The 25,523-nt window shown below is 36.7% G+C and overlaps 1 protein-coding gene across 1 annotated transcript in view; it reads left to right on the top strand.

Annotated features, from left to right (window-relative positions):
* The window catches only part of LOC113051995 (elongator complex protein 4), a 61,171-nt gene that overhangs the window by 21,220 nt on the left and 14,428 nt on the right, over positions 1–25,523 (top strand). The window contains exons 7-9 of the mRNA XM_026216220.1: positions 2,207–2,395; positions 6,195–6,303; positions 10,032–10,138. Of these exons, the coding sequence (XP_026072005.1) occupies positions 2,207–2,395; positions 6,195–6,303; positions 10,032–10,138 (405 nt within the window). The remainder of the gene's footprint in view (positions 1–2,206; positions 2,396–6,194; positions 6,304–10,031; positions 10,139–25,523) is intronic.

Below are 25,523 nucleotides of genomic sequence, written 5' to 3'. Positions count from 1 at the left end.
AACTTTAAACATGATTTTTAATTAAAAAGAATTTGAATCATTTTTGAGAGTGTTAAAAGGTTGCTGGAATAACTTTCTATCTTTCACTTTATTTGTGTTTCTGTGGGTGTAAATTTATAATCTAAAATTATTTATTTAAAGTTATTAAAAAGAAGTATTTTTTTTTATTACATTTTCTGTGTCGGTTGACACAGAAGAGCGTTGGCAGTTTGTGTGATATGGAGAGACACAGAGGAGACTGTTGACAAAGGAATTGTTGAATAAAGTTGTTATTTTTGTTTTCTTCGCTTACAAAAAGTATTCTGCAGATGGACTATTCTGATGATGCTTTTCATTTTTCTGGACTTTGAAAGTGTAACTTATTTGGCAGTCTATGGGACAGTCACAAGCCTCTCGGTTTTCATCCAAAATATCTTAAATTCAGTACCGAAGACGAACAAAGTTTTATGGGTTTGGAACGACATGGGGGTAAGTCATTAATGAAACTAGATCTGAACTGAAAGTGCTGGTAAAATGAAGATCTAACTTTCTTTTCACATCTTTATAAATATGCAAATATGAAGTTGTCCAGTCTGAGGTGTCCTCTCCATCTTTATTAAACAGGTTCAGAATTAGCTCTTTGGTCTTTGATGGTTTGTGAATAAGGTTCAGTTCTCTGTCAGACTTTGTACACTGTAGAGGGCACATCTCTCACCCATGGCCCCTTATCTTGGCTGATGTTGGCGAATAACGTGCCAAGAATTTCCTGGCACTTGTTGGAAGCAGACAATTTGGCTCTTTGGTTGACAGCCACATTGTGGTCATGTCAGGCAACTGTCCTGATTAGAAGATGTCGTCCAATCACTTTTGACTATCGCGTTCCATTTGACCGTGCTGTTGAGTGTTCTTGGCTGGGCCGTTTGTTTCATTGATTCAAGTTGTTTGAGTGGTACATGACCCTCACTCCAACAGACAAAAGGCTTTTCACTACAGACAGGATTCCACTACTGACTTAGTTACACAAGTCATTGAACACTTATGGATGACATACTATTTGGGCACTGTTTTGTTTGCTTTCACCATTCTCTCCCTCTCATTATATAAATGTGAAATTGTACAACGGCTAATCATGTCCTGTTGAGAGTCTCTAATTGATTGATTAAATAAATTGCTTGATTAAGTGCTGTTTGTGGTTTTAAGTGTACTTTCATTAATACAAGCACAGACAATGAGTACAGTTAAGTGAATAGTTCATCTAAAAATTAATTTGTATTGAAAATGTATTCGCTATCAGGGCATCCAAGATATAGATTGTTTGTTTCTTCATCTGAACAGATTTGGAGAAATGTCTGCAGTAAATGGGTGCTGTCAGAATGAGAGTCCAAACAGCTGATAAAAACATTGTGATAATCCAAAAGTAATCCACACAGGATAAAATACCAGTCCTCTATACATAATATTGTTTTCTTCAGTGAAAAAGGTCTTGGAGAGAAATATGCACAGATAAAACACTAATTACAAGCAAAAACAGTCCAAAAATAAATTGTCAGTGGATTTTGATGTGAGAGGACAGCAAGAGACTTTTTCTTTGTGATTGGTTGTCTTTCTAGCATGTATATTAAATATATTCCATCATTATTCCATGCATATCTGTCTTTGCAGTGCAAAAGTATCACAAAATGTATGTGTTGATTTTAATGCACAGCAGACAGAAAAGACAATGAATGCACAGTATCGTTACAACAATAAAGATTACAGAATCAAATCCTGAACCTTAAACTTACCTTAAACTTTAACAATGTTTTTTGCTGCATTGCAAGCACTTTTGTTTCGTGTTTGTGCCATTTTCATTTAAATCATACAATATTTCACTTAACAGAATTAATTACAGAGTTATGAACACTGTAGGGAAACTGTAAGTATTATTTGATGTATTACTGTAAATAAGTGTCATGCAACACTACAAGTTTCTCCTTGTTCCTCTTGTAAATTAAAGTGCACTTATTAAAATACTGTTAAGATATTCATTCATGCATTTTTGAACACAAAGTTTGCCAAAGTTTACCCTACAGTGCTTTAATTAAATATGCATTGCACAAGCCAGATGTGAATTTGTTTACATGAGATGTAACATATCCAGATTGTCTCAAAAAGAATGTGGTTTTGTTTGAAATTCACTTTTGTGTTTTTTGTGATTGTCTCTTTTTTTTTTCTTTCACTTCTGTAGTCTAAGGTCCGAAATGTCCTGCGTCTGGGTCTCCATTCTCTGGGATCAGTGCTGTGGGGGGATGATGTGTGCTGTAAGGATAACCCCGCCCACTGCCACGCCCTCACAACCTTTCTCTATATCCTCCGAGGCATGCTACGCACATCACTCTCAGTCGCTATGGTGACCGTACCATCCCACCTCATACAGGTATTATTAGATTATATCAAATAGTTTCTCACCGTGTTCACATAAATCTTTTGTTCAGGTTTATTTTCAAGACTGATGGTTGAAAATCACCCTTAAATGCTGATTTTTTATTTTATTTTATTTTTTGTGTTTTTTTTTTTTTTAAGACATTAATGTTATTTAAAAAGCATGCATTAAATTGATAAAAATCCTATCTGTCCATCCATTCTACTGAACTGTGATTGGTTGCCTTTCTTGCATTTATTTTCATACACATTTTTCATCAGCTATTGCATTGCAGTGCATTTACCTCCCACCCCCATTTTTTTCTGTGCTGTTTGCTAGGACTATTTCTCATACTGAGGTATGTTAAAATCTTAACCCTAAGTATTTAACTAGGGTTGCAAGAAATACTTTAAATCATGCTGCTTTCCTAAGCAATACGATTCTCAGTTTTTGATGATCAAACCTGCAAAATTCCATACACTGAAGGAAGCACACACAATATTGAGGCACATGGATATTAGGAGACTTGTTCTAGCAACACCTTGGTAACGACTCACAACCTCACAATTTTTGCTATCATCATGCAAGATAGACTTCTCCACCATTGACTTCTAGAACTAATCCCACAGAACAGCCTTTTTTAGAATTTTTATTTTTTTTAAACTTGACTGTCAGTCAATGTCAGCATTGAGGTCACCATAAGTTTGTCGACCCTGGCACACCATCACCGCCCCATGAGCCGGAGTCAAAGAGTCGACCCCCCTCCGTTGTGTGAATGAGGTTCCGCTTGGCTGGGGTTCAGGGGGCCTGTGTGTGTATCTGTTTGAGTACATGTATGTTTGGCCTTCAGAGGAGCATCTTCATTGGCGCGTGAACCCACATTCTTTGTCTGAGGCCCTCAACTTTGCATTCATCCAGCCAATGGTCAATCTCGAGTCTTTCTGAGCGCTTCTGTCTTTCAGCGTCTCTCGGTTCCTGAGAGGCCCTTTTCTTTGTGCCTCCATTAGCCAACGAGAGTCAGGCCGCAGCCGGTGTGCTCTGAGAGTGCTTCAAAAGACAAGATCTCAAAGTTCTTTGTCCGTTTGGAGACAAAGTGCTGAAACCCCTCTAAGGGAGGCTGGGGGGCACACAGCGGTTTTCTGCGGTAGAGGTGATTGAATAAACACTGTGATTGGTTTGAATGTGGTTTTGTGGAGTAGATTCAGTAAATACAGTATGTTTTGGTGGAGGATTCAATATTTTTGCTTTAACTACTAAACTTGGGGTCAGCTCTTGTGCTGTTGTGTTAAACCTCCATTATTTTGGATTAGCACCTCATCTGAAGTCTATCTCAACAGGAAAGGCTCCTCTGAAGAGACTAAAGCCATGGTCCATCTGAATCTTTAATCAGTCTCTGCTCAAATAGCACACACACATACAGTTACAGCCGTTGTTGGGTCAGGACCCTGGAGACCCTGTCTATCAGTCTGAAGAATTACAGCTTCGGAGACCTGAAGGAGGTTAAAGGAAGAGCTGAATAGCTATCGTGGCTAAAGTTAGCTCTTCCGTGTGACTTGTAGAGCAGTTCAGTTTTGGCAGAATTGGCAGAAAGCAAAGACTAGTTGTTCATAATGTTTACACATTCACTGTGTATTCTTTATTAAATATTTTATTTCCTAATTTGATCATACTCTGAGCCATCAACAAGACATACCTTTTGCCATATTAAAATCTATTTATTAGATTAATCTATTAATAAAGATGTTCCCATGAAATGCAATTGAGCTATACTTGTGTATCATTAATCACAAGCAAAATTAATTTCTTTTTTTGCATTGCACCAGTAATATTTCCATTTAAATTAGCTTAACATAATTTGCCATTGTGAAATTAGTTTTGCCTTACATATGCGACTTTTTAAAATATTATTGTCAGCACATAGCTAAATCAAAGATTGATTCACATTTTTTACATCACACAAGTATTGTTCCTTATATATTTCTGTGTTGTATTTTTAATTAGTTAATTATTTTTTTTATTACAAACTGTCAAAATCATGCTTCAAGAAAGCTAATTCAACTACACAGTGTTTCCTATGACTTTTTATTTTTTATTTTTATTTTTTTGAATATTTTTTATTATTATTATTATAAATAACACAAGTAGTAGATTAAAACAGTCTCTTCCACTAATTGTCATTAACCTGTCTCCTATATTAAATACCATCCTTGACTTGAGCCGTAAGTTTGTTGGCTCAACTGTTATAGTTGCATTATTTGTTGTTTTGTTTACTAGCTTTGGTGTGATGGTTGAGTTTCCGGCGAATGTCTAACACAGTTGCTTGGGTTAAATTTTTTATGCTAGATCTGGGGAAAAAGGTCACGGCTGCGTACATGAACACACAGGATCTCAAAGTCCACTGTAGATGAGAGGAAGAGAGGAAAAGAAAAAGAAAGGACACGGATGCATGAAAAGTGCATTAGGCCTCGTCAGCTGCTACAGAGAGGAAGCGTATGAAATATTCACGAGTGGCATAGAGAATCATCTTTCTGTCTTTCTCTTGAGTGTTCCCTCCTTTCTGAAGGCGCTCTGTATTTGTTTGTGTCCAGGAGGCGGCGCTCTCAACAGATTTTTATGTGTTTGTGCATTTTTGCTGTTTAATACTTGAAACTAGCTTATTTTCTCATTTGTATTGGCCTGACTGTCTTTGCAGTTGTAGATCTGTGTTTGTTCAGTTTTAGCCTTGTGAGCTTCATATCAGTGAGGTCAAGGTCAGAGGTTTTCATGACTTCTTTTCCAAGCCTGTTATGGGTTTCTAAAATATTTTACCCTTTCTATCATGTTTCGACCACATTTTAATCTGTTTAGCATGATTAAACCAAATGTTTCCCATTAAAATCATCACCCAAAATGCATAAGGAGGCAGTCCAGAAACTAATAAAACAAATGTGACACAAAACCTTGATGAGCTTAAAGACATATTTGAAATGCTTTCGATGTCTTTAGATTTTTACTCCATTTTACAGCAGATATTTTTGGAATGAAAGCATTAATGGGCTTTTCTCAGACTCGGATGTGGATGGGATCTTTGGATCTTTCTCTGATTTGATGTGGCTTTATGTTTCCATTCATCCAGATTTGTGCCGTATGGTGACACTGCATGAGTCGCGCGGTCAGAGAAAGAGAGTCAGACAGATTTGGAGAGCATGTGTTTGAGCAGCAAATGTATGTTCTGCTCTGATCTGATGGATTTAATGTTACTCGACACAACCAAAGGCAGCAGTTTACAGAGTTGCCATTATGCAGCACAGCTGTTATCCTTACCAAAGACAATCTACTGATACAAGTGCTTATCCAAATTATTAAAACATAATTTTGTTGCATTGAACATTGTTGACTGCTAAGTGGTTGGTTGATTTAATGAGTCATAAAAGCCAGCTCTTTTTTTTGACCCCAAACTTTTTTAATTAATTTAATTACACATCAATGATCCCTCAAAAGCATAAAATCCTGTGCTAATGCTAAAGATTTTAGTCATTTCCATCCAAAAATGGAAATTGCTGATAACTTGGGTAGTTTAAGTTTTGTAAGCTCAGGCTTAGTTCTAAGACTACCCTGGAATACCTTGTTTTTTCTTAGTTTTTTTGGAGATATTGATGACCTAATTCAGTTCTCACAGGAAAAGGAATATAACCCGTGCTGGTTAGGAGGGGTTTAATTAGCAAGAGATGCTCTCAGCATTGCTCTAGATGTTCCTGCATGTGCTGGTACCCGGCACTTCTCTTGTATTTCCTGTCTCTCTCATCCTCTCTCTCTTTCTGTTTCTCTCTCTCAGAACAGAGCCGTAATGGGCCGAATAATCAGACTGAGTGACACAGCCGTCGCTCTGGAATCATTCAAAGGCTCAGAGAAGGAGACCAACCCACTTTACAAAGACTATCATGGTGAGAAGAAACACCCTTAAAGCCTAAATATTACACTTTTGCCTTTAACTTCTTATGCAACACTTGATATCTAATTTATATCTGATTTTGATATTTTATGTTATTATTATTTTTATTAATTTTTTTGCATGAAGGACAATAAAATTGATTAAAAAAATATTTATATATATTTATATGTATACATATATTTGTTTAACAAATAAAACTTGAATAAATACTGTATATACTATAATAAATAATAATTAATAAATGCTATATAGATATATTTAAAAACTAATATAAAAGCCAAAAACACACAACAAAATGACTAAAACTAAAATAAAAGTAAAAAAAAATCCAAAATCTATAACAAGTTCCAGTGTTGTTGTTTTTTTTGTTTTTTTTACAAAAACTAGCTTCTTTATTTAAAAATAAAGCTGTAATATACACTTAATATACAATATAAAACTATATATTAATATACAACTGTAATATACAAGCTAAAATAAATATTGAAAAAAGATGATAAAAAGGTCAAAAGCACATAACAAAACTCCTAGAACTTATTCAAACTTGAAAAATGAATAAATAAAAAAAATAAAAATTAAGCTACTATAATAGTATATAAATAATCCATAAATAACACTGTTCAACATAGCAACACCTTGGCAAACATTTACAACAGAATTCATGGCAGAGCATTTTACACGGATACACACGCCTCACATTTGCTTCATTGGTCCCTCTCGTCTTATTCATGCCTTCTTTTGCATAATCCTGTATCTCTCTCTCTCTCTCTCTCTCTCTCTCTCTCTCTCTCTGTCTCTCTCTCTCTCTCTCTCTCTCTCTCTCTCTCTCTCTCTCTCTCTCTCTCTCTCTCTCTCTCTCTCTCTCTCTCTCTCTCTCTCTCTCTACACACACACACACAGGCTCAGTAAAGTGCATTAGCAGAGAGGGGCAGGCAGGGTGGACCTCTCTCTAGCTGTCAGCTCGTGTTAGTGTGGCCATGTTCAATCAGACGTGCTCCTTGTCAGACAGGCCAGGGGGAGATTCGGCTGCCACGGCAAACGTCCACACACACACACACACACAGATCCCCTCCGCCCCATCACAGGAACCCAGCACAGCCCTCAGGGGCCACAGAGTTGCAGAATCAATATTTTCATACTGGCTAAAACCTCTCTGTGGTCAGCCTGCAGATGAGGAAGATCTTTGGGCTCACGCTCTTTCCGTTTTGCCCTTTTTCCTCTCTTTCTGCCTCTTTATATTCTCCCTTGTTTTTATCTCTTTACGTTGCATATTATCTTTTCATCTCTTTTGTGTCCGTCTTTCTGTAAAGGTCAGTTTGTTTACAGTTCTCTCTTCTCGTTTCTTTCTTGCACTCATTTACTCTGTGTTTTCATAATGGCCAAAGTGGGTGTGGTTTACAAACACTAATGACCTCCGATGATTTGGTTTATTTAATTTATTGATCGGATGCTTCTCCGGTATTTATGAACAAAGTGTATACTAGTGATTTCAATTTCATAAGTTAGTTTATCAATTAATTTATTCATTTTATAATATAATTTTATTGTGATGATATTTTATTTTATTTTAGAATGTTATTTTGTTAACGTCATTCATTTCTTTAAAATGCTGTTTGTTTATCTATGTCATGTTATGATGGTTTTATATTTATGTTAATGTAATGCTTATCAAAATTTTATGAATACGTTCGATGATTTCAGTTTAATGAGTATTTTTTCTGTGAATGTTTATGTGTTTATTTTAATGTGCATTATATATTTTAAATTTCAGGTCACAGTTACATGTTATTTTTTATCTATAATATTACCAAAAACCAGGTCAGTCATTTTTGTCAAAGTGTCATTCATTTAGTTTCAGTTTATTTCTTACTTTATATATAATTGCATTCAGTAGTCATTCATCAGTACATTTGCTAAAACATTACTTGCTGGATGTATGAACAACATTAAGCAGTTTTTCTCAGATGTGAAGAAAAAGAACAAGTGAAGATGTTTATGAACAAGTGAATCATTAACATTCCATGAGTTCTTTTTAATAAGTTTGAGATATTTTGAGATCTTCTTAAACAAAGATGCTACTGATTTCACTTGCATGTTAATTAGCTCTTTTTAGGATTTATCAGATGTTTGCAAACAAATAAGATGGTGATGATATTAATGTTTTCTAAGTTGTATGTGAATTACCTCTTTTTAAGATGTTTGTAGACTGATAAGATGCTTAAAAATATAATGCAATGCTTTCCAGATTATGGACACACCTCTACAATTTTTATTTATTTATTTTGGAAGTGTTTGAAAAAAATAGGGTGTTCGAAGACTAATTTTTTTTTTTTTGACCTCGTTTTATGAATTAATGCTTTGCCATAAGATCCTATAGACAATAGTGAATGTGAAGATGTTAACGAGGCCACTCTTTCTTTTCTGTGGTGCATCCACTACGCAAAGCATGTTGGGATTCCTGTCACAGCAAATCAACTCGAGCGGAATCAACGTAGCGCACAGGTCCCTTTACAAGCAGGGCCTTTAAACACACACACATACACACATGCTCTTTCCGTCCTCTCATCCTGGTCTGTAGCGCTTCTTTTTAATGTCATAGCTCTACTGGCTGCATAACTGAGAAAAAAAAGAGCTAGGAATTAAAGAGATAGAGGTCGAAAAAGCTTTCTCTCTTCTCAACATGCCCCTGTGCTGACTGACCTTGTTTTACCCCCATCCTCCACTCACCTCTCTTGCTTTCTCTCCCTCCCACCAACCTATTTCTCTCCTCCCTCCACTACACTTCTTCTCTCCTATGTTTTGGTTTCTGTGCATTGGTGCAGCTAATAAAATAATGGTTGATACAATGCTATAGTGGCCAGTGAAAGGGGATAGCTGCATGTGCCCAAGGTAAAACTCAGCACACAATGATAAACAGAGTCTGTTTAAATAGGTAATAGGCATAGCAAACTTATTTGCTAGAGAACTTGTTTATTAGCCTGTGCTATAATGTGAATATAGAAAGAAACATCATGCTCACTAAAACGTAACATAACAAAAAATGAATTTTAAATGCAGTTTCAGTCAAAAAGTTTGTATTAAAACTTAATTTTTTAATAAACTTTATAAACTCATTCACACACCTTGCGCCTAATGCAAAACATGCACCTACAGTACACAAAGTTTTTGCTTGCAACCTGTAAGAACAATAAAAAAAATAAAAATAAAAATCAGCAAGGATGCATCAATTTGATCAGAAGTGACAGTAAAGATATTTATAATGTTACAAAAGATTTCTACTTCAAATACAGTAAATGCCATTTTTTTTTTACTTTGTTCACCAAAGAAAAAATGTATCATGGTTTACATGAAAATATTAAGCAGCACGTCAGTTTTCAGCATTAATGAGAAATGTTTCTTGAACAGCAAATCAACATATTAGAAGGATCATGTGACACTGAAGATTGATGCTGAAAATTCAGATTTACATCACAGAAATAAATAACATTTTACAATATATCTAAATAGAAAACAGTGATTTTTTTATTATCATAATATTTCACAATTTGTAATGTATTTTCAATCAGCTCAGTTCAGTCTTAGTGAAGGAATTTATTTAAAAAACATTACACCAAAAAAAAAAAAAACCTGTACAAACTGAACATTATATCACATCCAGATGTATTTCCAGCACATTTACACAGTGATATGATTCGCTTTTAATGTCTTCTGTTTGTTCAGGTCTCCTGCATGTTCGTCAGTTGCCCCGTCTGAACTGTCTGTCGTGTGAGGTACCCGATACGAAAGACTTGGCCTTCAAACTCAAGAGAAAGCAGTTCACAATAGAGGTGAGTTCATAACAGTGATGGCATTAGAAAACCTTCTTTAATCGTTTCCTTTAATAAAGTTCTCTTCAATTTATTCAGTTTGAATACTCGCAAGCGTTTTATCTTCAACTTTGTTGGTTCTTACAATTACGGTAAGAGTAGATGCTAACTCATTTTAATTGCTCATTTTATTTTCCTCCCCCTATGTCTCTCGACCCACTGCACATATTAGGAGGTCATGATTATGAATTGATGCTCACATTAGCTGTGCTTCACTTGTTCCTGTTTATCTTCCTCAGCTATTGAGTGTCAATTTGAAAGGATGAAACAATTGATTTTAGACAGAACAGGTTACACCTCTTCTCAGAATAACCTCAAAAGTTTGAAAATGTTCTTTCTGAAGTCTCCTATATACAGTTATACTCTTTAATTTGTAACATATCATAGCTGGGGATTATATAGTAGTCAGACAGGTCTGATCAGAAATTTTGCATAATGTATTCACTTGAGGAAATGTGCCCAAGTAAATATATTTTCGTAAAAATAACTGAAGTTATTTTGCGTGCATGCGTGCGAGTAAATTCACTTTAGGGTTTCAGTATAATAATATTAAAACAAAAATTAGATATATATAATCTATAATAATTGTATATATATATATATATATATATATATATATATATATATATATATATATATATATATATATATATACACACAAAATTTTTCACTTTTTTATCATTTATTTTCATTTTTATTTCAATATTTTTGTTCTTGTGACAGCTGTTCTAGCTGTTTTTTGTCAAATTTTGTAACTTTAAATTTAAAATTTGTAAAGTTTAGATGGCTAGATATTTGTTGATGAAAATTGTTGAGTTATAAATCTGGTGTCATGTTGATAACAATTTGTTGACTAGTACAACCTAGTTAATAATAAGAGATATTTCATCCTCTTTGAGAAAAAAAAAACTTACAAGATGTAACTTCTTTTCTACATTTTCTAGGTTACACTTCATTTAATTATGAATTATTCTGAACTTATTTTCAGTTTCAAGAAAAGATTTAAATGTAGGTTTCCTTCGGTGCTTGTGTTTGTTCATTTTATGTTGTGTTTACTACCATCACAAATTCTTCAGTAGACACACACACACACACACATATTCCTCTTCCAGCCAATGCAGCCTGTCCATCAAGTGGAGACAAATGAAAGGGTCCAGTCTACTGAAGCCCCATCATTGGCCCCTAATTAAGTTATTAGTGGTGAAGCTGTTAATAGTTAATCAGGAAGTCTATTGTCTCAGAAGGACCAGCAGTTTTTGTCTTTAAACGCTCTCTAAGGTAGAGACCTCTCATCCAGTCCTCACTAGATTTATAGGGTCAATAAAATTCAATGTGGCTTCCCGCAATGGCTCTTTAACGAGCCGACTGCTTTAAGTTTGAGTTTGTGTTGTAGCAGCGCTGAAGAATTGTGTGTATCTTTTTGGACAGCGTAATGTACCTTAACATCTTTTCATCTTATCTTTCAATATGTCCCAGTATAATAATTTGTAAATATAACTGAAGCATGGCATGGGATTTGCAACACCAAGGTCATGGGTTTGATTCCCAAGAAGTGCATGAGCTCATAAAATGTATACCTTCAGTGAAATACAATTTGATTTACGTCGGTCAAATCCATAAATGTAAATATCATATTATTAAATCTAAATGTGCATAGACTAAAATTGGTTTAAAGGTCTGGTCTTGGTTTTTTATATATTTTACGATTAAAATTCGTTCAAATGAGATAATATGAAAAGGTGTTCTTGATTGAAGCTCCCAGTGTCAGGTGTGATGACATCACAGTAAAAAGTGATGAAAGTGACATGTTTTTTATGAAAAACATAACCCCCCCCCCCCATTCGATCTTACCATCCCAATCTAGCCAATAACCTACAGACAGGCCTGTGATCAATAGTGTTACACCCTCAACTTTGTCACGCACACAAACAAATGTGCCGTGCGAAGTTTATGCCGGGTGAAAAGAAATTCATGTCAGTGAGTTTGCCCTGCGGGGTTGAAGGTAGTGTGCGTTCCTTTCAACCCAATGCCTCAATCACAATTCGGCCCTTATTTTGTGATCATGTTTGTGATGCAGTCTTGATGGAAAGGTTTTAAGGAGAGCCACTAATTGTTCATGTATGTTTACATTGTCTCTACAGCAAGAATCAAGTCAACTTTACTTTAAAAAAAATTTATATAATGAAGAATCATCACCTTGGGAAATTGATGGACTTTCAGCACTCAGAACCTCTGAAGTGACCTAAATTTTGTCTTTAACATGTAAAAGTGGGGAAAAAATGTAAATGATCATTTTTACACCCATTTTCTTTCTAGCATTGCTCTTTCTAGACAGGCTATCATTCCAACCTTCATTCACACAAAGAAAAAATGTATCTTTGCTTTCCCTTTAAGATGAGTAAGTGTGAATCAGAGTTCTGATCTACATTCTGTGATTGTGTTTGAATGTGATTGGCAGGACAAGTGTGTGTCAGTCAGGTCGCTCAGAGTGCACGTGTCAATCAAAGATCAGCCATGGTAACATGACCACAGAAAGATGAGTTTTCTCACATAGAAACCATGCAGGACATGTGAAATTGCGAAACTGAAATATTAGGTTGAATCATTCCTTACTTGCATGAAACTACTGTAGCTGTCCTAGCATATTGCTCATAAAATGTACAATTCATTTTAATAATATTTTTAGGGACACACAGATATAGAAACTTAGGGTCATGCTGATAATTATATTTGCTATGGCCGATAACTAATATGACACTGGTTTATTTTGAAGATTTTTTTTAACTGCTTTAATGCTGAAGCTTCAGTCTTGCTTATAGTAAAATTAAGGCATCAGAAAAGTATAAATGAATAATAAACAAAACAAAGAAATGAACAAACGTGTATGTCACAGAAGCACCTGCCTCACCAGCCAAACCAGCCTCCTACACCCGTTCACAATCACCTGATTACTAATCATGGACACCTGCATACATCCACTTACCTTACCATTCAAAAAAACACTCCCCACAGTCACTCGTTGGCTGGTCTCAAGGTTACCACCTTCTCAAGCCGATCCCTTGCCTACCTGTCAGTCGGTCCGGGAATCCTCTGCTATCTATTGAAGGAGTAGATAAGATAAGCTCTGAGATGTTTTTCTGCTCCCATGGATCACTTCAGTTTTGGTTCTTCTATGTTGGAAGCTGTTCCTCAGTTGCCTTAAACCCACCTGCTTGTTTGAATCTGCCTGTTTGCTTCCTTGACCAATTATGACACAAGACCAGCCCATGACAGTATACTCAGCAAAGACTCACATGGATCCTCGGCGCACCTCCTCATCTGAATCACACCTCGCGCCGACTGTTACCACCACACCACCAGCCTGTTCCATGGCCCGGCAAGCAAACGTCTCTGCTGAGGCAGCCTCAAGCAGTGGGTTTTTGCAATGTTCCCTCTACTTCGAGTTGTCACCCTACCTGTTTGTAACTGAATGGGCGAAGGTGGCGTTCATCTTGCTGCTGTCCAGAAGAGCCTTGCAATGGGCGGAAACCGCATGGAATTTGCAGAGCCTTCGAGTTCACTCGTTGGAAAGCTTTTTTCAACACTTCTGGGAGGTATTCTGCCTGTCGATCAAGGACATCACCGTGCCTGATGAGCTTTTCCAACTATGGCAAGCGGATTTATCAATCCACCAGTACACTCTTTGCTTCTGCACCCTTGCCACCAGCAGTGGCTGGAACGGGGCTGCTCTGCTCTCAGCCTTCATTTCCAATCATTTCCAGTCAAGATCCCACAGTTTTGCTGGATTAAAAATTTCCAGCTGCAAAAATGACACCACCTACCAGATCACCACTGTCCAGGGAAAGCCACTGGGCAAGAGGCTGGTGCGGCACCGCATGCCAGAGGTTGGTCTACATATTGGGTGCTTACACACTGAACGGATCTCGCTACTGGTGTTGGAAAAGGACATCATCCTGGGACACCCCTTGCTCTCTAACATCAACCCACCACCGCCTGGAAGTCCGGAGAAATTCTCGAGGAATGCAAAGTGTAAGCAGGAATGTTTAAAGGATCTGCCCGTCCTGATCTCAGTCCATACCAACATCTCCATCTGCTCCCCTCCGTGGAAAGCCCAGACTCACCGCATATCACTCCTATTCCTCCTGAGTATCAGGCCTTCCAGAACGTGTTCAACAAGGTCGCAGCCACTCAGCCAATCTTGAAGAACACTGTGACCATGGTTATAGGGTGCCCAACATCCACAGACCACAAAAACTTGCAGTACCTCAGAGAAGCCAAGCGTCTTAACCCTAGGCAAGCTCGCTGGGCTCTATTCTTTACCCGCTTCCACTTTGTGGTCACTTAGCGGCGCACTTTTCTGCCTACACCAGCCTGATCCAACCCCAGAGGAACCAGAGTCCATCCTACCACCTTCAGTCTTCATGTCTCCCATCCTGTGGGCACTCGATGACCAAATCCATGCTGCCACTCTCACGGAACCTGCTCCGCCAGGAAGTTACGTCCCATCCACCCTGTGTCTGGCCCTTCTAAACACCTCTCCGGTATCCGGGCACCCAGGCAGCCACCGATCCCTCTCGCTCCTCCAGAACCGCTACTGGTGGCCCAACATTGGCCAAGATGTATCCAGATACGGCAAGGGATGTTCGGTCTATGCAATCTCCACCATGCCACGATGTCTGCCTGAGGGTAAACTGGTCCTATTACCCATCCCTCACCGGCCCTGGTCCCACCTGGGGGTGGACTTTGCCACCGACCTCCCTCCTTCAAACAGATTTACAACCATCTTAATAGTCGTTTGCCGGTTCACCAAATTCTGCAAATTAATCCCACTAATTACCGGATTACCTACCACCCTGGAAAAGGCAGAAGCCCTCTTCCAACACATATTCAAGAACTTCGGTCTTCCAGAAGACATAGTTTCCAACAGGGGCCCCCACTTCATCTCCCTTTATGAGAAATAAATAAATATTACTGTGATATTATTATTATTTATTTTATTTTATTTTTTTACCAAACTAAATTAACTTATTTTTTGTTTTTATTAAATAAAAATAAGTAATAAATAATAATAATAATTATTATTATTAAAACTAACTAAATTTAGTGTTTTGTTTAGTGAAGGGACGTCAAGCTGGAATGTAATCAACAGAAGAAACTAAATTCTGTCTTTTATTTTATTTGTTTTACATTTTCACCTGTCCAACTTTTTGAGTGAATCCAGCATCCCAACTCCCGAATGCGAACACAGCCAAGCAGGAATTGTCATATGTTTGCTAATATTCTGCCTGTCTGTTGAATCAAGTTGCTGTGTTGTACTGTAATAAATGCAGGCTGGGTCTACATACTGTCACTCAGCTACCCAGAGGAGCATTTGGCTGCTTGTCTTTGACTGACTGGTAAAGTTGAGTTGGCGGTTGATGAGCAGTCAATTGCCCAGAATGCCCTGCGGTCAGAATTAACCTCTGTCCCTGTTCCGGCAGGTATATAGAATTAGTGGGGTTATGAGGAAAAGCGTGATTAGCAATCACTCACACATACGCATACATGTCAGTTGAAAAGGTAATGAGGTGATCAGCTGAGGATTGAGAACGGAATGTGAGCGGTATGTGATTCAACTATACTCACCCTAGTGTGACATCTGACCCAAACTTGAGCCGAACACACCTTGAGGGAGCTGTGGATTCTGGAGGTGAGATCAGATGATCTTCAACCCAGGATTTGGGTAAAATTAGCCATGGCTTACTCTGGTGCAATCAGCACTGGGTTGAGTGTCTTGAGGTGTGAGTGTTTTAATTGCAATACCTCCATTGTTTTCTTTGGAATGGTTGAACCATCTCTTTTATTTTAATTTTCTTTTTTTCTGTTTTTTTTTTTTTTTACCAGTTGAGGCCATATTTAAGACTTGTGTGGGCATATTTATGGTGATATGTCAGAACATTGGATTTATAATTCTCATAACCACACAAGCATTCCTTTAGTAACTGTTGTTTTGTTGTCCCATCTTAGTTTTGAAGGTTCTGCTCCTGCGGCAAAATCTTGATTGATTGGTTGTGTCTGGGCCAGCATGATCTGTTTAGGTCTTATTGGTTGGGCCTTGCTGCTGTGATCCAACTATTAACCTGCGGACAGTTCATGAAGATGTGAAGTTGTCGAATGGTGTGCTTTAGTTTTAGTGGTTAACCAGAATGAATTTTGCTGTCATTGATATAGAATGCAGTGACATTCTAGTGTTTTCAAATTTTTCAGTCACTTAAAATAGGTGACTGAACATGCAAATTAATTGTAATAATTTAATGTTATATCATTTGAGTGTTGATTTACTCTACTATTCAAAGGTTTGGGTTCAGTAAGATTTTTTAAATTAATATATTCAGCAAGGATGCATTAAATTTATTAAAAGTGACAGTAAATACTTTTTGTTGCAAAAAAAACTATTTTAAATAAATGCTGTTCTTTTGAGCTTTCAGTTCATGAAATAATTCATAGAGAATGTTTAATTGTTTCCACAAAAATAGTAAGCAGCAGAGCTGCATTGATATTAATGAGAAATGTCTGTTAAACAACTACTCAGCATATAATTATTTTTCTGAAGGATCATGTGACACTGAATACTGAATAATTGTAATAATATTTCACAATATTACTGCCTTTACTGTATTTTCGATCAGCCTTGGTGAGTATAAAAGACATCTTTCAGAGAGTAGATTTAAAAAATCTTACAGAATCCTACTGTTGTAGTTCATAATCTCAAAATGGCCAAATATTGGCCAATTGTTTGGCTGTTTTATTGGTCCATCACTAGTTATTTAACAAATGCAATATTTCAGCTTGTAACATTAATTTTGAATTGCAGCAATATTTAGCCTGAATCACTGACTTTAAGTCCAAATTGTTCCTACTAAATACATAATTAAAAATGTCACCCATTGGATGTGTTGATTGTGAATTGTGAATCATTCTTTAAGAATGTTTCTGTACGTGTATTTCTGTGCAGTTAGTTTTGTGCCAGGGCTTTAGTGATCAGTCCACACATGCTCCATCCTGAGTGCAACACTATACATGGGATCAGTATTTATAATTCATTTAACTGTATCTGCAGTGGCCCTTACAGTGGCTCTTGACTTTTACCCAGACTCTTTGAAAGGGCTTTACATGTGCAGTGTGCAGTTTAATGTTAATGCACTACTTCAACCCAAACATACTGAAAATTCATTAGAAACGTCAGGCTCACCTGACTGACGGTCATCCTATGGGCATCTATCACAGCCAAAATATTGTGCTTTTTCCAAAATGTCAAAGGGTAAGAGAGAGGTTTGAAGCCTGTGCACTTTTTGAATCTTTTGCTACTGTGTAAAGCTTCAACCATAGTACTGTTTAAAAATGTTTAAAAATGGTTTTGAAATAAGTCTCTTATGCTCACAGGCTACATTATAAAAATACATTACATGAAAATATTAAGCAGCATAACTGGTTTCAATAACTGATAATAATAAGAAATATTTGTTGAGCAGCAAATCAGCATTTATATTGATTACTCAAGTATAATGTGACACTTAAAGGGTTAGTTCAGCCAAATATTAACATTATGTCATTATGTCGTTCCAAACCCGTAAGGCCTCCATTCATCTTTGGAACACAGTTTAAGATATTTTAGATTTAGTCCGAGAGCTCAGTCCCTCCATTGAAGCTGTGTGTACGGTATACTGTCCATGTACAGAATACATACATACATCGAAGGATTCGTTCGCGAACTGGATATGACAAACTGCTTTGTTTTGAACTCTCTCTCACAACAGACACGGAAGAGAAGACAATGCTGCATAAAGGCGTAGTTTTTGCTATTTTTTGAAATGAATATAAATCTGATCAGTGAATGTCTGTGCTCCCTCAGTGCTCTAACGTCACAAAGAGCCATACTCTAAAAAAACTTTCCGAAATTGTGGCAAACTGGAAGGAGTATTTTTGGAACAGAAATACTCCTTCAAACTTACAACTTAATTTTTGAAACTTTGTCCATGTTTAGCATGGGAATCCAACTCTTTAACAGTGTAAAAAAACTCAGTATGCATGAAATAGCATTTCACCCCCCCTTTAACATTTTTGTGGAAACTATGATACACGGTTGAAATGCAAATGTTGTAAGTGATAGAAATTTGTATGCTTTATTTATCTTTGCCTATATAAAGGACAAATTTAAGTACATAGTACAGTACTTGAGAGTATGCTCCAGTCTCACTGTGTGCAGCATCAATGTATTGTAATATTACATTCCACTGTAAATGTGAATTTTTAAAAAATGTTTCATTGTGCGATATCGTGGTATTGTCGGCCCGAGACTCAAACCCATAACCTTAGGGTTAGGAGGCAAACTCTCAAAATAACCATTTTGCCATTACTTTACTGTTATGAAAATTCAGGCTATGAAAATAAAAGCAAGTAGTTAAGTAGTTCATTTTTTATTACGTTTCCTTGTCTCTTGGAATATTTTAACAGATATGTTGCAATTATTGTATTGAAATAAAGCAAAAATACATTCTTTCGAGATGCTCTGCTTCACTTTAAATAGCGGCGACACTGTTTTTAGCTAAACTTGCCTTCATCAGCAGAGTCAGCCTCACCCCCACCTGGTCCACTGTCGGCCGGTTCAAAGGTGGAATTTTGATCCGGAGCAAAAGACGGCTGAGTAGAAGTCTTTGTCGGTTCTGGTCTGACTGCTAAAAATAACTTTCCCACACTCTCGAAATGCTCCAAGGGCTTTCGCAGTACTTTCTTTCAACTGACAGCCCTTTTCTGAACTCTGAGAAAAAATAGCTTTGTGCATCATAAAGGTTAAAGGAGATTTTCAGGAGATGGTTTTTGAGAATTGTAGTTGATTTAAACAATGGATTCTATCCAACTTTTTAAGTTGTCTGTGATGAATTACTAAACACTTGATGATGCAGTGTTTTTTACCTTTTTGTTTTATTTTTTATGTTGATAGGAGGAATTATTGGGCTGATTTGACCTGTCTCCTTTTTCGAATATGGATAGGAAGGGTTCCTAAAAAGGGTTGCATATGATTAGGCTTTATTGCATCAATTTAACCATATGCTTTTTAAAATCTTGTTTTTAAAATATTACTTTGCTGAACTACGGCAAATCTGTTTTATTTTCCACCCTCAGTCACTCTGAATACCTCGAGAGATAATTCATTTGTGCATTTCTGTACTGGTTTGCATTCCCTTCGGCAACAGCAATTGAGATATAAGGTGTTTGCGTGCCAGGCTTTCCCATGAGACAACTGCCATGTTGCAATTCAGAAGAGTAGGAGACCCAAGTTTTCCATCACGCTTACATTTTATGGCCAAAAAATCTCCACCCACTTCCCCCAGCCTCCCTTGCTTCCTTGTATCGTGGCGGTGATGTTAATGACCAGTGACAGCTCACCTATCCCTGGCGTGCCTCCAGTTTGTCCCATCCCCCTTCACATGCACACTGCTGCGATCACGCACATTTACTGTGAATCCTGCATTGTGAAACCATTGCCAGTGTTTGTTAATATACACACGTACATATGTATACTTGTGTACTGGGATTATTAATTCTTCATAACACATATATAATTAGAGATAAGCTACCTAACAAGTGTTCATGACATTGACATCTCATTAAGAATGTGATTTTGTTTCGTTTTTGTCTGTTGTGTTGTCTGCTGTTGCAAAACATGGACAACCATTTAGGCTGTTGGTAGTTTAGTGTCTATATTAAGTGCCAAAGATGTTTTGGATGATTTTAGAGCATTATCAGTATGTCTTCTCACTGTCCAAGCAGCACTGGTGGATTTTCATAGTATTTACTGTGGGTGAGTTAGCGTGTTTGCGTGTTGTGAAATGGAGGGTTGCGTGCTGGGCCTGTGTGAAACAAGGCATAAGTGCATGAGTCGGCATGAATATGAAAGCAGCTGAGTCGTATCTAAGACTCCCTTTTTTTTTTCTTTTTTTTCTGCTTGTACTACCTCATTCTCAGAGGATTTCCCCCCTTTTTTAATAAATAATGTAATTTTATAATTATTAATCCATTTATCAAATTAATTTATTATTATAATGAAAAATAATCATTTATAATACATTTATAAATAATAAAAGAGTTTCTCCACTCTAAAACAACTTTTGGATTTTTGCTATAATCTAACCCCATGCACTACATTTTTAGCGTTAAATATTGTTCATTATATTATTCATACATTATATATTATATATATATTACATTTCATAAATGGGTGATTCTTCAGTCACAGTATGTCCCATGTCAGTAAATTAAACTATATAGGTCTAAAAAAAAAAAAAAATTATTACTTTTTCCCTGAGAAATATTTAGGCTCTGCTTTGTTGTTTTTTTATTGCTTTTTGATTGATTGATTGATTATTTATTTATTTACGTTTTTTTATGAATGGTTTAGTTATAAAGGTTTACTTTTCCCTAATCATCTGGGGGTTTTGCATTTTTACATCATTTTCATTTGCCATTTTAACATTATTTTGATTAAGGAGCTGGGTATGGCCGTCAGTGAAGCAGGACTAACTCAGATACATTTACTAGCCTTTATGTTTTAGTGTGGGCTCAGTGAAGGAAATAGAAAGATGTCACGAGGACAAAAAAACCCTAAAATTACTGGACAGATCTCTTAATTGACCAAGTGAAAGAAGACTAGAGCTGTTAAGTTTCAAAATGACAAAAAAAACACACCTTAAAACTAGTCTATAAGACTCGTAAGACTTTTCTGAACGCGTATAATAGCTGTGTGTATTGAGAAAACTGACATTTAAGCAGCATTGTCACAATATTAAAATATGATGACTATGATAAACATTTTCTTCTTTCTTTTTTCTTTTTTTGAGCAGCAATTTTAGAGGAATTAATTAAAAAGTATTATGAGATCATGGCAGAGCGGCTGTCATCTCAGTTTCCGGCTGATGTGGCACAGTGGCCTTGGCGCGATTACTGCCAGTGCTAATGCTAACGGGGCACTGAGCACAAATACCTGATTAAGATGTAAATTTACCCGTAATTGAAATGTAAATTCTTACATTTAGATGAAGATGTCAGCTGTCACATTGCCATGTCATTATATAAATTTTTCTACCCTTTTGTGGCCAACCTATGTACACATCATAATTTCTTTTTGACGTTTCCCTTCATTTTTTTTATTTTTTATATAAAGGTGCATCCCAACTTTTCAGTTGTGATATTCTCAGTTCATTTCACGTACCTTTTGTCCGGTTTTATATTTTTATTTCACCCGCGTGTGTGTGAAACGTTTACTCCTTTGGGATTCAGGAAAATTTTGTCTGAAAATTGCGTTCATTTGGTGCCAGTATTTTGATTGTGCATCCATTACTTCTGCTGAATATTCCTCAATACAAATAAGACCAGACCCATGTATCTGAGATAATTAATTTCCCTTTGAAAGCCAACAGAAAGCGAGAAACCCTGCCAGGAACAAGCAAAAAAATTTGTGTTCATTTAGGGTTTTTTTTTTTTGGCAGTGGACGAATTAATAGTTTTTGCCCCAAACAATATGACCACCTAGGGATATCTGCTTTACTCCTTGCTTCGAGTAGTTTTGGACTGGTAATCAATTAAGCATGCCGCCTGGCATTAGCATGCTAATGTTCCTGTAAGCGAGGGTCAGACTGGCTAGACTTTGCAATGCATAATGTCTTTATTTGTAGAGTGGGGTCTGCTGTTGAGATGCTGTCGATCATGTGAAAATTCTTTGAATTGTCTTTTGGCTGCGTGTACCTGACAAAATTTAACAAAGAATTGTCTAGATCACATTTTCTTCCAGGAAGTGACATTTTACATATAGGATATGATGTGTAGTTTTAAGATTTTATGAGACATGAGAGCAGTGTGGTGTGTTTGGTAGAATGCATTTAAGTGTCTGTTCCCGTCACATTGTCTCTTATAATAAAACTCACATGTGCATGCATCAAAGTTAACCGTTAATGTCCCTAATTGTATGCACTGATCTTTTGGAATGTTTACATGCAATATTGTCCTGAGCAACAGGTAAAGATGTCGCCATTCTTGATTTAGGTGCCCTACGCTCTCTCAGGAACGCAGTTTCGCTTTGTTCCCTGAGTCGAAAACCCATTTGTAAGCTGGTGAAAATAAGTGTCTCCCTCCCTCCTCCGTGGGAACGACAGATCGAATGGCATGACAAATACTAACTGTGTGCCCAGAGCCAAGGTGGTGTTTGTGTACAGGTGTGCAGGGATTCTTTTGAAAGGTGTTTCTTCCAGCATGGCAGAATGCTGACAATGCACTGGATGCACATTAAAACCCCCACCTCTCATGTAATACCTGTGATGGTTTCCAATTAGTTCCCAACCGTACAGGAGTTTTGACAAGCCCGTTTCGTTTTTGGTGTCAGTTCACATCTGTCAGCGTCACTCAACTGCACAGGATGCATTTTCAACAGCATTTCTCATCAAAATCATTAGCTTGGCCACAAGCAAACGCACGCCTTCTGCTTTGTGAATGGTCGTGTTCATTCATGCTCCTGTGATTGGCCTCTTGCTGAGCAGGACTTTAAACTGGTGATGTGGGAACAGCCTTTTGGCAGGTGTGCGGACTGCTCATGTGCTCCGGCCTTATGATGATTATGATTTAGATCACTGATAGATAAACGCCCTTCTGCCCCACATTTATCTATCTAGAGCCATGACTGTAATTCTATTAGTCTGTTGAACTTTCAGTCTATCTATATGTAGGGCCCTATGAAATCTGTTTAATTTTCCCCAAATTTCTCGATTACATTTTTCTGGTTTTAATGGTTGAATTAAATTGCATTAATCAAAAAGCATGTCTAATTAATTGAAATCATGAAGTTAACAGCACTTTATTAAAAGTTTAAATAAAATAAAGTTTTTAAAAGCCCATTTTCTTTATATATATAAATATATATATGTATTTATTTACTTCTGTGTTTTTCATTTTTATTTTTCAATTTTTATGGATTGTTATAATTTTTAACGATTTGATAAAATTGTAATCCAAACTTTTTTAACAATAATAGGGCCCTATGTAATGTTTAGTGTCTGGGTTCCTACATAGTTTCGAAAAGTATGGAATTATATTTGCTTTTCCAGACTTTTGCCCCTATTTAGTTTTTTTTTTATTATAGCAATTTAAGAATTTAATGAAAATAAGTTTATCATACAAGAAGTGGCAGCTGTTTAGTGGTTCTTCATTGATTGTCAAACACAACTAGTGTACGTGGTGCAAGGTGCACTTTTTCATTTTGCATTTTGGGTGTCTTCTCCCAATATTCTTAGCACCATATTACATAGTCTCTAGGACCTTCACAAAAAAAAAAAAAAAAAAATACAGGCTTTTGCACGAAAAAAACCATTACACTTAGCATATGTGGTTGTATCTATATATCCATCCATCTATCTCTGCATATGTAAGTCTGTCTCTCTCTGAATCTAGCTTTTTATCCATCTGCTACATAACTTCTCATGTTGCCCAATGCAGTGTATCAATAGATCTACAGTATAGTATCTTTTGCATTTTCTCTGCAGTCTCTTTACACTGACCCTCTTTATCTTTAAAATATGTAGATCCTGTCTGATATTATTTCTATTTGTGCATGTCTCTCTTTGTCCCTGGTCATTATCCAGCAACACTCATATATGCATACGAATTGCGTTGGATATGCTCTCCTTTCATTCTCTTGTCGTGCTATATGTCATTGTTGTTGCCAGTAGGCTGTGTGTATTTATTTAGGGGTAATTGGAGGGAGAATCTAGGGAGTAATGAAGTGTGTCCACTCATGGCTGCTCCCCTCCGCGCAGGACTCAGCAGCACAGCAAGCCAGCATCACATCGCCAGAATGCTTATTTTATACCCAGGTGGACAAACACAATTACAGGCCTCATCCTCATTGTGGTGGCCTAGAGTCTGAAGCAACCGTTTGTGTGTGTGTGTGCGCCAGATTGGCTGTTCAGTGGAGCTCGAGGAAGACCTTTCAGTGTCTCGGAGCCCTCTGCACCCCTGCTGTTCTCTTGCCTGGTCCTCCAGAGCGGCCGTATGATTCCTCTAACACCTCCGGTATTTAACTCTGTTGTGGAAAAGCAAGCCGGACACTGTTCATGATTTACATGTCATTTGCTGCCTCATATTGTGTGAAATTCAATTGCACGGCACAAACTGTAGCCAAGCACCCACGCCGTCTCTCTCTACCTCTTTCTCACACTCACACTCTTCCTTTCCCTGCTGTTTCTTCATATCAGCAAAAGTTTGCTATCTGAAAAAGTGGCCAGTTGGTTACCAGTCCTCTCTGACGTTGTTGTAATTTTGATGTAGTTATTGTAACAGAACTGCACACAAGCATCACTGTGCTTTTTCTAGCACAAACAATCAGGGAATTTAAACTATAAACCGTTATTGGCAAGTTATAGTTAAAGGATGAATGGACAGACATTTGATGAGTTTTCAAAACATAAATTTGCGTAGTAATGAATTCACACATATGATCGTAAATTCACCTTATTTAGGTCTTGTTGTTTATTTTGTCTTGCTGTTTTTACTGGAAACATTAATCGAAAATGACAGTGATTGTGAAAAATATAAAAAATAGTATTTCGATTCAGTTTTTCATCATACTTCAAGTGTCCAGAGGTAGATTTTTCACTTCATTCTTTTAGAGTAATCTTTCTCTTCCAGCAGATGTGAATGGTGTGAGTGTAGTGTAAGAGAGGTACGGTGCTGTTGTTTCTCTGGTATGTCTGCTGGGCTGAACCTGTTGTGACTGGAGAGCAGTTGGTGGAGTGTTGTTGTCTCTCCCCTCTCTGTCTTTCAGTGACCTTCAGATCTCTCACAAATCCACTAACGCCTTATATACATGCAGCTGTATCTAGAATGACATATTTTGACATGGATGTATGGATAGAACATATTTTGGAAAGAAATTGTTAAATTGGAACTTTTATTTAGTGAGGATGCATATATTTGATCAAAACTATTCTAAAAAACATTTATAAACATTGATATTGAATAATTCAAATAAATGCTGTTCTTGCATGAACTTTCTAGAATCCTGAAAATCCTGAATCTGTTGTCTCTGAAAACTGTGTGTGTGTGTGTGTGTGTGTGTGTATGTATATATATATATATATATATATATATATATATATATTCATACATATATTCATACATATATTCATACATATATTCCTGTCATTTTAAAGACATCCTTTTTTATACTCTACAAACTTTGTCTGTTCCCTTACCTTAACCTGCCAATTCTTATATAAACTGTATATGTACATACATATATACATACATATACATATATACA

Source organism: Carassius auratus, chromosome 32 (genome assembly GCF_003368295.1).
Source record: "Carassius auratus strain Wakin chromosome 32, ASM336829v1, whole genome shotgun sequence".
Lineage (NCBI taxonomy): Eukaryota > Metazoa > Chordata > Actinopteri > Cypriniformes > Cyprinidae > Carassius > Carassius auratus.
Note: the sequence above shows the minus strand (reverse complement) of the source record. Positions and strands in the feature narration are given on the sequence as shown.